The following is a 12216-nucleotide window of genomic DNA, read 5'->3' on the forward strand; positions in this document are numbered from 1 at the left end:
TATGAACCATTGGCATGAGGTACAGGACAGACAACAGAAGATATCTAGAAATAAACATGGACCCTGTATTCCAAACTTACATATTAACTCCAGGGGACCAGTGGTATTCTTGCTAACACTGCATAATGCTGCAGGGGAAAATTCCAGAGAGCTTCCAAGATGCAACACTGCACATCAAGGCTCTCTCCTGTGCTGAGCTTCAGCTTTCTCCTCCAGCCCTGAGCTGTTGTTTTCTGGAGACTGCTGGTGCAGCCTGGGAGCACCTCAAAAGCTGCTCTAAGGCATCATTCACCACTCCCACATTGTTTCGCCACCTTATGGTCAGCCACAGCCTGATGTTTGTGGGAAACGTCTGTTCTTTCCTCAGGGCAGAAGGTAAATGCAGGTTGCTGAGTCAGCTCTTTGCACTCATTTTATCCAAGATCTCGATAAAAGTATTGTCCAGCCCCTGCATTCCACGTCTCAATGAAAGTATTGTCCAGCCCCTGCATTCCACCTCTCACCTCCACCTCTCAAGGCAAAACATGGACAGAAGCTTCCAGACTTGGAATGCTGCTGTAGCCAAATGCCAGGGATTTAAGGGCCTGCACAGAATAAATCTTCAGCCATTCTGAAGGACACGGGTTAAGCAAAGAGACCTGTGATTTAGAGGTAGTTCTTTTCTGACAGAGGGATATGATCAGTAAAATAAAATAATCACAGGCTCAAGTGTTTAACCAGCTCCTTCCTGGGATTTTGTTGGGCTAAAGCAGCACAGGCCTGAAAGGTCCAGATTGCTCATCATAATTCCCATCAGTCTCCAGAAAATTGGGATTTTGCTACAACCACCTGAAAATAATCCCAATTTCCAACATGCTGATATTTCTGACACTGCTTCTCTGCCCACCTGGCTCTTCCCCACCAGCCTTCATGTAAGAGTTATCCTCTGAATCCCAGAACAGAACCCTGTTCCTTCCTAACAGGAATGCTGTTCTTTGCCTACGAAAATATCAGGACTCGGGAAAGCTGGAAAACTTTTTGCAACAGCAGCAGCCAGTAGAAATTTCACTGTGTCTAACTATTCTGTGAAATCCTCTCAGTTTTACGTGGCTATTCCTGGGGAGCAGATTGGCCTCTCTGGAACACAGGATGCATTGCCTTGGCATTTTCCTGAATGGAAGTTGCCTGCAAATATTTAGTGCTGAGGCATGTCACCTCATCTGTTTAGGGTGTGTGTAAAAACCTGTGTTCAGAAACAACGTGAAAAGGGTGTTTTACTGATTTAGTTGGTCAAATTTCCAGAAAACTGGTAATTGAATTGTTCTCATTACTCTCACTAGGAATAACAGAGAGTTATGGCAAAACTGCCCATGTGAGGAATTCAAACAGAGTGGCAAAGGGAACCTTAACGACTAAGGAGGCGTTTGAAGACCTGACACTGAGCTGTACCAGGTGGGTTCTCACTGGGGGAAGCTGAGTTGCAAGGCAGAGCACAGCCTCCAGCTGAACGGGTTGACATCCAGACACTGGAGAGAGAAACTCATTACCATCAATCCCAGTATTTCCCCCTGTGGAGCTGCAGCACTTTGCCCTCAGTAAGGATCCAGCCTCACCCTTGTTGGGTTTGTTTGAAGCCTCTCGCTGAGTGTTCTAGAGAAATCATTTCAGGGTTATTCCATGTCCTGAGGCTCTGTGCAAGCTGCACAGTTGTTCCTGTGTCTGATCTCCTAAGTTTCTGCCTAATCAATAGGAGATGTTTCAGACAGGGGAGCGATGCTTAATTAAGCCTCAGACCAGCCCCAGATGTCTAGAGGAGCCACCTCAGCCTCATAAGGTGATTGAAAATCAAAACTCTCTCATTCCCAGTGGCTGAGCCCTGCCTGGGTGAACTGTTACTGTACAATACCAACCTGCTGTGCTTTTGAACAAATACAAGCAAAAAGAGAAAAAAGGCTCTAGGACCAGCCCTGATGACTTCTTTGTGTGATGCCTTGAACTCCTTGTTTGCCATTTGATAAGGAAATTTACGCAAAACTTTATCTTTTTGGGTGCTGGAAGGTTTGACCTTCTCAGGACAAAAAGGCCCAGAGTGACAGCACACGATAAATAACTAATATCACATCCATTTTTTGGCAAGGGCAGCACAAGTGTTGTAATCTTCTTCAGGCCAAGTGGAAATGTACAGATGCCAGCTCTGGGGTTAATGTTTCACAGGCACAGCCACCAAAGGGTATATAAGCCAATCTCTCCCTTCCATCTTCCTAGCACTTCTGAGCAGTTTTGCTCACATCATAACCTGCAGCCATGAAGTGGCTAACGTTCGTTTCGCTCATTCTCCTCCTCAGTTCTGCTACGTCCAGGAACCTGCAAAGAGTTGCACGAGATGCAGGTAAGAAAGGACTGATCAGTTGTCCTGGAAGTCTTTGCTCTATCAATTTGATGCCTTTAATGCCGTTTGGCAAATAGTTCTTGTGAGCCTGATCCATAGAGGAGAGAAAAATATGAGTGACTTGAAAAGAAAGTAAAGGAAGGAGCAGTGAGGAGATGGGGAGGGCACTCAGGACAGCTCAACTGGAGATGGGGAAGACACTCAGGACGACTTATCTGGGCAACCAGGTGTGGTGCCATCCCTTTGCAACATCTCTGCAGTGCAAGAGCAGGGGCCTGTGACTCAGAATCCATTCCTTTCTGGTGTGGAGGAAGTGGATGCACTGTTCTGTCTTTGGACAAATTAATACTTAGTGTTCCCAGAGAGAAAGTCGTACTAATACTTGCTCTAGCCAAACTGCAGCTGCATTGCTTCGTTTGTAGAGTATGCTCATGCTGGTGATGCAAAGGACATGTTTGCTAACCCTTAATAATAAGTTACAACAATCATTTGAATATCTGAATTAATTTGGTGCTTACAGAGAATTAGAATCCTAAAAAATCACGTTTGGGTTCCTTTAGTGAGATGAGTGTGTGTAAGAGTTGGGTACCTGCAGACAAATGGACAAGAAAGGCCATCTGAGACATCAAGGGTCCAAGTTCTCACACTCTGAAGTATGAGAGTTGGGTGACTGCTGAAGTTTGGGCTGAGGTGCCCAGGGTGTGTTGCAGGGCTCAAGTTCTCATACTCTGAAGTATGAGATTTGGGTGACTGCTGAAGTTTGGGCTGAGGTGCCCAGGGTGTGTTGCAGGGCTCCATGTCACAGGGAGCATCGCTGCTCTCTCTGTTTGCCTCCCCAGACCATAAGAGTGAGATCGCTCGTCGCTACAATGACCTCAAGGAAGAGACCTTCAAGGCAGTGTAAGTGAACATTCACCTGACATTTCCTGATTGTTTCTTGTCGTGATATTGGACAAAAGGAGGGCAGGACACTGTGGGTGTGTCTCACTGAACCGCGGCACTGAGTTCGCCTCTTCTGTCACTATGCAGAGCCCACAGGTATTTTAAGACCTGCCAAAGTCACAATGACTTTCTTGCTTTCTGGGAAAAGAACTCCCTGCAAACCTGGTTAAAAAAAGCCTCTATTCATTCTGTGGAGATAAAATAGGCATGAGGAATAGAGGTTTGATAACCTTAGGATGGAGATAAATTATGCTGAATTGAGACATTGCCAAAAACATCCAAACAAACCACAAACCTCAAAAACCAAACCTGCAACAGGTTTTGTGAGACAATTCCATGCTTTTCTTTTAAATCTGGTTTTGGGAAAGGCAGAGAGAAAGACAACTGCTAAGAGAAGGCTGCCTGAAGGTCGTGGCTGCTACAACAGCCAAATCCAGCTCAGTTTGTAGCCTTTAGGCATATGGTGGTGAAAGTGGCAGAACACTCCAATCACAGCCTTTTCTGGTTTGTTTCTAATCTGTTATTCAAGACCTCAGTTCCTGGGAGTAAGGTTAGAAAATGCTCAGGAAGGAGGTGAGAAGAAGAAGGATGTGAGATCCAGTACTCTGGTTAGCCTATGTGCATGTCATTTGAACAAAACCAGGTTTGGTTCCAAAGTGCCTTTGAAATTATTGCCTGTTCTGTTTCCCCTTCTCATATTCCAACCTGTGCTCTGTGTTTCAGCACCATGATCACATTTGCCCAGTACCTGCAGAAGTGCTCCTACGATGCTCTGTCTAAGCTGGTGAAGGACGTGGTTGACCTGGCCCAGAAGTGTGCAGCCAACGAGGATGCTCCCGAGTGCGCAAAATCACTGGTAGGCAGCGAAGCCTTCGACACTCTGCTCCTCCTCACTCCGTGGCAGCTGCCAGGATCACCCTGGTTTGAGGGTTTATACCTGAACCTTTCAGGGGGCCTGTTGTCACTGGCTAATGCTCAGATTTTAGTGCTTAAACAGCTTGTTTTATCAGGTTCTCAAACTCTGCCTTTCAGCGGCGCCTAAACGATCCATTTATTGGAGGCCAAGCAGCACACTTTGGTACATCAGGTTTAGCATTGCCTGGAAACAAATGCTGACATTTAGTACAAAACCTCAGCTATAAAGCACAGGCCTCATTCTGGGCATTAAAGTGACCAAAGTGTGTGCATTTGCACACTAGAGTGACTGGATAAGGTATCTGTGCTGATTTAAGGCACTTAGCTTGAGAAGGTTTAAAAGAACTCCTCTAACACCAGGTCACAAAAGAAGTTTGCAGATGTTTAGGGTCCCTGGATGTTCAGCCCCTCAGAAAGCTCAGGCTTTGTGCTCTTGTGAGCTCTAACCTGACTACATGAGCTCTCCCTAAAGCTTTCCCAAGCTGCTTATCAAGTAGAACATCAAATCCTGCTTCAGTTCACCTGAAAATTCAGTTTAGTCAGGGTATGAGTAAAAGCAAAAAGACAGTAAAAAACTGTCTTGCCCAGAGTATTTTGAATTGCAATCAATTTTCTTTCCATGCAGGATCAGAACAGTTTTGCTATCAGACCACATAAAAATTCATGGAACTGTGTGAAAAGCAGTGGATTCTTTTGCTTTATGGTTTAAATCTTATCCAGGGAAAATGTATTTACTCTTCAGCGTAGGTTTGCAGAGCAATAGCCAACACATCTCCCTGTCTGAGCACTAACTATGCCCTTGGCACCTCCCTCCCAGCCTGCTATTTTCCTGGATGAAATCTGCCAAGTGGAGAAGCTGCGCGACTCGTACGGCGACATGGCTGACTGCTGTGCCAAGAGTGATCCCGAGAGGAACCAGTGCTTCCTGTCCTTCAAGGTGCACCAGCCAGACTTCATTGAGCCCTACCAGAGACCAGCTGCTGATGTGATCTGCAACGAGTACAAGGACAACAGGGTGGCCCTCCTGGGACAGTAAGCACCACGGCTCTCTGGGGCTGCTCGAGTGTTTAGTCATGCAGAAAAGGGATCTTCCATCTCCACAGAGTGTGTGGACATAGTTCAGAGGTTGGATTTGATGATCCTGGAGGTCTTTTCCAACCTGAATGATTCTATGGCATTAGAAACAGTTGCAAGTATCCAACCTCATCCCTGCATGCATAAACCAGTCCATATATATGCAGAACTCTGACCACGTTTTCATCCCATGCTAGATCAGGTTTTTCCATTCAAAATGGGTGTTACACATAAACCACTTGCTCAGTCCATATATATGCAGAACTCTGACCACGTTTTCATCCCATGCTAGATCAGGTTTTTCCATTCAAAATGGGTGTTAAGGGATCATAGTTTATGCATCCTGGATGACTTTGTGTTCCCAAAACCCCTGAAGAACCACAGTGTTGCCAGTACTGATGTAATAATTTACTTGCTCCCACTACATCCTTCCTAGTATTGGTTTGATAACTTACTTTTTCTAGTTCCCACTCTCCCATTGTAATTGGCAGGAATGAAGAAAAATAACAGTAAAAAAATAAAAACTGGCAATAAAATCTTAGTGAAAGGGCCAGAGATTAATTTCTTACACTGAAAATCAGAGTCAGGCAGTACATTTTAAGAAGCAGGTGTGCACCAAACTGGGTGGCTGACAACCCTTCCCTCGCTGGCAAGGAGTCCTGCCTGGGTAACAGTGGGGGTGGCAGAGCATTTCCCATCAGCAGGCATCATTACCTTTCTAAACTAGAAAAGGAAAGTTAAAGAAGCTGCAGGAGATTTAAGGCCATTTGCTGTCGTCACTGGAATGTGGAACTCATGTTTTTCTTTTCCTTCCAGCTTTGTCTATACAGTTGCCAGGAGAAACCCCTTCCTGCATGCCCCAGCAATCCTGGGTCTGGCTATTGAGTATGAACATGCTCTTCAGAGCTGCTGCTCAGAGAGTGACGTTGGTGCCTGCTTGGATGAAAAGGTACAGCAAATTTGCCACTGTGGGTGGAACACTAAGGAGCTGAGTGAGAAACAGCTAGTTTCCCTGTTCATGCAAATCTTGGTGTGAAGGACTTGCAGGGACAGGTCAGGATTGACCATGTCTGTTGGGTGTAATCAGTTTGGTGTGACAATGTGCATCCTGTCACCACAGGCAGCTACCATCAAGGAGAGAGCCAAGATGATCAATAAGAAGCAGCAGCATGGATGTCGGATCCTTGAAAAGTATGGGGAGAGAACCTTCCAGGCCATGTAAGTGCCAACCATTTCTTGTACCACAAGTAGGCACTGAGGGAGCAGTGGGGAAAAAAGCTCAGCTGTGAGAGTTGCAGAGCAATGAAACCATCCCTGGAGCTGATCCAGGAGATGCAGAACCAGAGATTCCAGGGTGTTTAACCCACATTTTTTGCCAGAGCTGTGCCCTGTTCCAATGCCTACAGCTTTAAGTGATGGGCACATCACTAATCAGCAAAGCAGAGTTGCTAGTTTGAACCTTCAAGCAATCAACAAGTTAAATTTGTCAGAATCTCAGCTGTTAAAAGATTTGGTTTTAAGGTTAAGGAAGACTTTTACAGTTAGCAAGTGGACACAGAACTGCTTTCCATGTGTGGCCAGCCTGACACACCAACACTGACTGGGATTATCTTATGGATATAGTCAGCTTTGATTTACAGGTCTGATTAGGGCTATATCCATCTGTGCCAGGTAGTTTTAAGTGCTTTCCAGTCTCTCAAGACTCTAGGGTGGGATTCTTACACAAACAGATTAGACACAAGCACCACAAACTTGTTTCTTTCTGGCTTTACTGGTGCTGATGTCAATGCCCTTTTTTTAGCCACCAGAATTCATATGCAAAAAGTGAATATTCCCTTGAAGCCATGCTGATCAGATCCAGTGTTAGTGACTTGCAAGGTTTCTGCTCCCTACAAGGCTTAAAAACAAGTGTATTTGTCTCCTCCTGTGCCCAGGAAACTCGCTCGCATGAGCCAGAAATACCCCAAGGCTCCGTTTGCAGAAGTTGTCAAAATGGTCCATGACACTAAGGATGTGTACAAGGAGTGCTGTGAAGGGGACATGGTAGAGTGTGTGGATGACTGGGTAAGCTCACTGTTTCAAAAAAATCTAAACATCCTTGGAAAAGGTTTAGAGAGAGAATGATTTGTGCAGCTGCTCATTCACAGCCCAGGGAACTTGAACTGGCACCCTACACTGCTGGAAGGTTCCTCAGGCACTGAGAGCTCCTGGTCAGCTCAGCTGACTGTGACTGTGGCTGTTGCACGTGTGTTTGGCTGCAATCAAAACATTTATCAGGGAGATGGTTTGATGGTGTTTACTCACTTCAAGTCACTCAGAAATGAAGCAAAAGAAAGCAGAGGCAAAAGGCCCAAAAGTTTCTTTCCTGTCCTTGTTTTGTCATGCTTTGTCCCCTGCCAGAGCTGTGCATCTCGACAGCACTGTCGAGATCCCTGAGGTGTCCTTCTCACAGAGCACTCAGTCACTTGCTTTGGCCTTCCAGAGTTTGTGTCTGAGTTTTTAAGATCAGGGAGGGAACTGCATTCACCCTGTGCCTGTGAAGGTCGTGCTGAGCACATACTACTCATCCCTCTGATTACTTTTGTCCATATGGAGGCAGCATTTCTTTGGGAAAGGGCTGAATGGAAAGGGAAGAGTCTGAAACAGAGGAGATTACTTAAACTGCCTCTGAAGCACTATCTCACAGCTTGTCTGATTCTGTGTTTTCATTTCAGTCGGAGCTCTTGCACAGTTTGTGCGCTAAGCAAGATGTTTTCTCAAGCAAAATCAAGTCCTGCTGCGAGAAGCCAGTTCTGGAACAGACCAAGTGCATCATTGAAGCAGATTTTGATGACAAACCTGACAACCTGCCCTCACTGGTGGAGAAATACGTTCAGGATAAGGAAGTGTGCAAGAGCTACGAGGCAGGCCATGACGCGTTCCTGTCAGAGTGAGTAGTGTTGTCCACCCGACTGCATCTCCCCTGGGGAGCTGTCCTTGTGTGGTTTGGGGGCTCTGATCCATCTCTGTGTGTGCCTTTCAGGTTTGTGTATGAGTACTCACGGAGACACCCCGAGTTCTCCACCCAGCTCATCATGAGGATCACTAAGGGCTATGAAGCACTCCTGGACAGGTGCTGCAAGACAGACAACCCTGCTGAGTGCTACGGAAACGCTGTAGGTGCAAAGCTTTCTGTGCAGATAACTGCAAGGCTTGGTTGGACCCTGTCATGAAACCATTAGAAAAGCAGATAGAAAGCTTTTGGAGAAACTAATCCCAGGGGAAGTTAGTGTTCTGGTGGGAGATGGAGCATTCCAGGGCCCATGGCAAGCATACAGGGTTCTTCTCAGCTCACACAGTAACTTCAGTGGTCACCTTACAACATTTAAAGCTAGTCTCACTCAACTGCCTGTTGCCTTTGTCTCTCAAAAGTGATTCTACTTGTCCTGGAGATGACAATCAATAGCTGAATTACTCCGTGGGCTCCACTGTCTGTACTGAGTATGCTCGTGGATTGTGATGGGAACAGGCATGACCAGCTCACAGAGAGAAACCTAAACTTAAGCCAAGGGACAGAAAAAGGATGTTCCCCTCAGGGACGATAATCCTATACTTGAAAAATGTTTAAACAACCAACCCATTGTCTATAAAGTAAGTGCAATGGGTAATTAATGCAAGTTACATTTCAAAAGTCTTGCTGCCTTTTCAGTGGAATTTCTGTCAGAACATAAGACCCACAAGAGAATCAAGTCCTGCCTGTGCCCTACAGGCTGTATGGAAGGGATAGACCTTGCAAGTGAATATCTCATAGCTAATAAGGTTTAGGGTAGGTCAAAAGTTACATTTGTAGGACTTCTTACCAGCATGTCCTGCTCTAAGGTTATTAATCAATTTGTGCTTGTTTGCAGCAAGAGGAACTGGAGAAACAGGTCAAGGAGGCTCAGGATGTTGTGAACACCAACTGTGAGCTTTTCAACACCCATGGCAAGGAAGACTTCCTCAAGGGGTGAGCACGCTCTCGGGGATGTTCCGAGGTGCAAACAGCTCTGCACTTCTGTTGTGCCTCCAGTGGGCTGGCTCTGCTCACAACCAAGGAATGCTCCACTAACAGCCTCTTTGGTTGCCTCTGGCAGGATCCTGATCCGCTACACTAAGAAAATGCCCCAGGTGTCCACTGACACCTTGCTGCAGGTTGGGAAGAAGATGACAGCTGTTGGGGCCAAGTGCTGCAGCCTTCCCGAGAAGAAACGCATGGCTTGTTCTGAGCTATTCGTGAGTCCATGGATTTAGCCTCTCTGCTCCTCTTGGGCATTCCTTCTCTCCTCAAAATCTCACCTGCATTCTGGTGAGATAGCAAACTCACAGTGGTTTTTCAGTGACACTAAGCTAAGCACCTACCTACAGAATTCCAATCTGCTCATTGCTAATGGGTGTGAGAGCCTACATAGCTGCCTGGTGGTAGCTTGTGAAAACTTGGACTGAGCTTTGCTCTCCCTCAGGAAGCAAAATTCAGTTCCTGGAATCATAGAACCACTGAATGAGTGACCTGGGCCCATCCAGTTACAAACCCCTGTCATGGGCAGGGACACCTCCCACCAGCCACTAGGTGCTCAGAGCTCCATGATGGAGTCTGACAGCTAAATAGTCTCTTAAAAAGCCCAGAATTACTGATTGCAGCCCAATGTCCAGACTGTTAGCAGAAGGACAAACACTCAACTCCAAGAATACCTGCTTAAGTTAAATTTTACACCCATGCCATTTCCCAGGAGGTGTTAGGTCCAGCAGCTTCCACTTCCAACTATGCTATTGTGACACAAACATCCCCTATTTCTTCTGGTTTGAGGGAGGGTTTAACTCATCTCTGTCCTTCTGTTTGCAGCTGAACATTGTGATTGATGACATGTGCAAGAAGCAGGAGAGCACCCCTGTCAACGACCAGGTCTCACACTGCTGCAGCGAACCCTACTCCGACCGCAGACCATGCTTCACCACCATGGGCGTGGATCCCAAATATGTGCCTCCACCATTTGACCCTCAGATGTTCAACTTCGATGACAAGCTGTGCACTGCTCCTCCAGCTGAGAGGGAAGAAGGGCAGCTCAAGTAAGCTCCCAGAAATACCTCCTAGGAAAAGTTCTAGCACAGGCTAGAAGGCTCCACTAGCATGGAGAGAAAACCAGATGGAACTGCATGTTTGCACTGACCTGGTCAGTGTATAACATCATGTTGTGTGGAAGAGGCAAAATAGGGTATTTGCTTCCGTAAAAAATCAGTGCCTTAACTGGGCAGTTTCATGCAGGACCATTGCCAAGGCAAGTCCTAAGATGTACTTAATTAAGACAACATGCAGATCATTTTCCTAAGATTTTCCCCACCTTTAACTGGGATAACAAAAAGCAAACAGAGAGTTGTGTTAGGGTGGGAATCTGGAGTCACCAACGAACACAACCCCTCATAAGTGACCTGGACCTGGATAGGAGGGTGTTTTTTAAACCAGGGAACCCAACAGCAACAGGCAGATCAGCTGTGTCCTGTGCCTTTGTCTCCAGATTGCTCGTCAACCTCATCAAGCGCAAGCCCCAGATGACAGAAGAACAGATCAAGACAGTTGCTGGGGGTTTCACTGCCATGATGGACAAGTGCTGCAAGGAGTCAGATATTGATACATGCTTGGGAGAAGAGGTACTTCTTATCTCCTTGTTGTTTAAGAAAACCACCACAAACACACTGAAAACACCCTAAAAACATATACAGGAGACTGGGAACTTTGCTCTAGGAAAGTGGTTCTGCAAACTGCTATATGGTCACTTGTCCCTGTGCCCTTGCAGTGTGCAGAGCATAACACACATCTTGGCTGCACAGATTATAGTCACTGAACTACTTCATGTGGAAAGGTTGTCTGCAGGTAATCTAGTCCAGTCACCTGCTCAAAACACAGCTAATCCTAGATTAGATAAGGTTCCTCAGGGCCCTGTCCAGTAGAGTTGAAGATCTACAAGCCACAGCTGGAAAATACCAATGTGTAAGAATTCAAACTCTATCTCTAGCAAACTTCCTTTTGTGCTACAAATGCTTACAGAACTCTGGGATTGCCTGTATAAAGTCCCTCTGGATCAATTAGCAGAGCTGCCTAGCAAATGCAGATGTATTGGCAGGGGGAGTCCAGCTGATTATGCCACAGGAAAAGCTTGTCTGGAGCCATACTGCATTCCCAGGAAGTATGAATGACAGTTTCCCCTAGCAACCTCATTATCATGTAGGGCATGGAACTGTACCACCAATATCTGAAACTGCTATCGAATCCTTTTATTTCTATCCCAAGTATTGCATAGGTAAATATATCAGGAAGACTTAGGAAAGAATTATTTTGTCTCTAATCCACTCCAAGGGTTTAGTTTGTACTTTTGCAAAATTGAAAGATGCCCAACACCAGGAGCACATGGATTCTAGGGTCAGGAAGTACATTAGAATGATCCTTTGAACATTACACAGACACAAAGTGTAAGTTATAACAGTTCTTGCTCCAGCAACACCTACTTTGCTCCTTGGATTCTCTCTCACAACTGTCTGTATCCCTTTTCCTAGGGTGCAAACCTAATAGTCCAGAGCAGAGCCACATTAGGAATTGGTGCTTAAACTGAGGTAGGTAACAGCAATAATGGACATACATCTTTGCTCCTCCTTGCTCACCCTTCCACCCACTTAACTCCTCTATCCCCCCAAAGCATCCAGTTTCCCTGTAACCACCACCTCTGCTCTCTCTAACCAGTGCCTCACCACCTGCCGTTGCACAGCACATGAGAAGTTGAGGCACTACCAGGACATTCACAAAATGCTCTTTTTGTCCCTCCAATCCAGGTTGCCAGTGGAAAAACATGAAGAAAAAGACTCTGTAACTTCTCCGACCCCTTACCCTTTTTCCTTTGGTACTGAATGTG

General features: G+C 46.0%; 1 protein-coding gene across 1 annotated transcript; it reads left to right on the plus strand.

Annotated features, from left to right (window-relative positions):
- Positions 1-2283: 2283 nt before the first annotated feature.
- LOC103810541 (serum albumin-like) lies at positions 2284-11914 on the plus strand. Its single transcript, XM_009083445.1, has 14 exons — positions 2284-2368; positions 3208-3268; positions 4034-4166; positions 5043-5257; positions 6116-6248; positions 6420-6517; positions 7234-7363; positions 8014-8228; positions 8322-8454; positions 9187-9284; positions 9412-9550; positions 10158-10381; positions 10828-10960; positions 11864-11914. Exons 1-14 carry the CDS (start codon positions 2284-2286, stop codon positions 11912-11914), a joined length of 1848 nt encoding a protein of 615 aa, XP_009081693.1.
- Positions 11915-12216: the final 302 nt, after the last annotated feature.

The sequence above is a fragment of the Acanthisitta chloris genome, unplaced genomic scaffold (assembly GCF_000695815.1).
Source record: "Acanthisitta chloris isolate BGI_N310 unplaced genomic scaffold, ASM69581v1 scaffold8781, whole genome shotgun sequence".
Lineage (NCBI taxonomy): Eukaryota > Metazoa > Chordata > Aves > Passeriformes > Acanthisittidae > Acanthisitta > Acanthisitta chloris.

Excerpts from the sequence above, each read along its gene's own strand:
- LOC103810541 (XM_009083445.1), top strand. The coding sequence starts at position 2,284 with ATGAAGTGGCTAACGTTCGTTTCGCTCATTCTCCTCCTCAGTTCTGCT. Across the intron at positions 8,229-8,321 it reads CATGACGCGTTCCTGTCAGA|GTTTGTGTATGAGTACTCAC; the intron begins GTGAGTAGTGTT and ends TGTGCCTTTCAG. Across the intron at positions 10,961-11,863 it reads ATACATGCTTGGGAGAAGAG|GGTGCAAACCTAATAGTCCA; the intron begins GTACTTCTTATC and ends CCCTTTTCCTAG.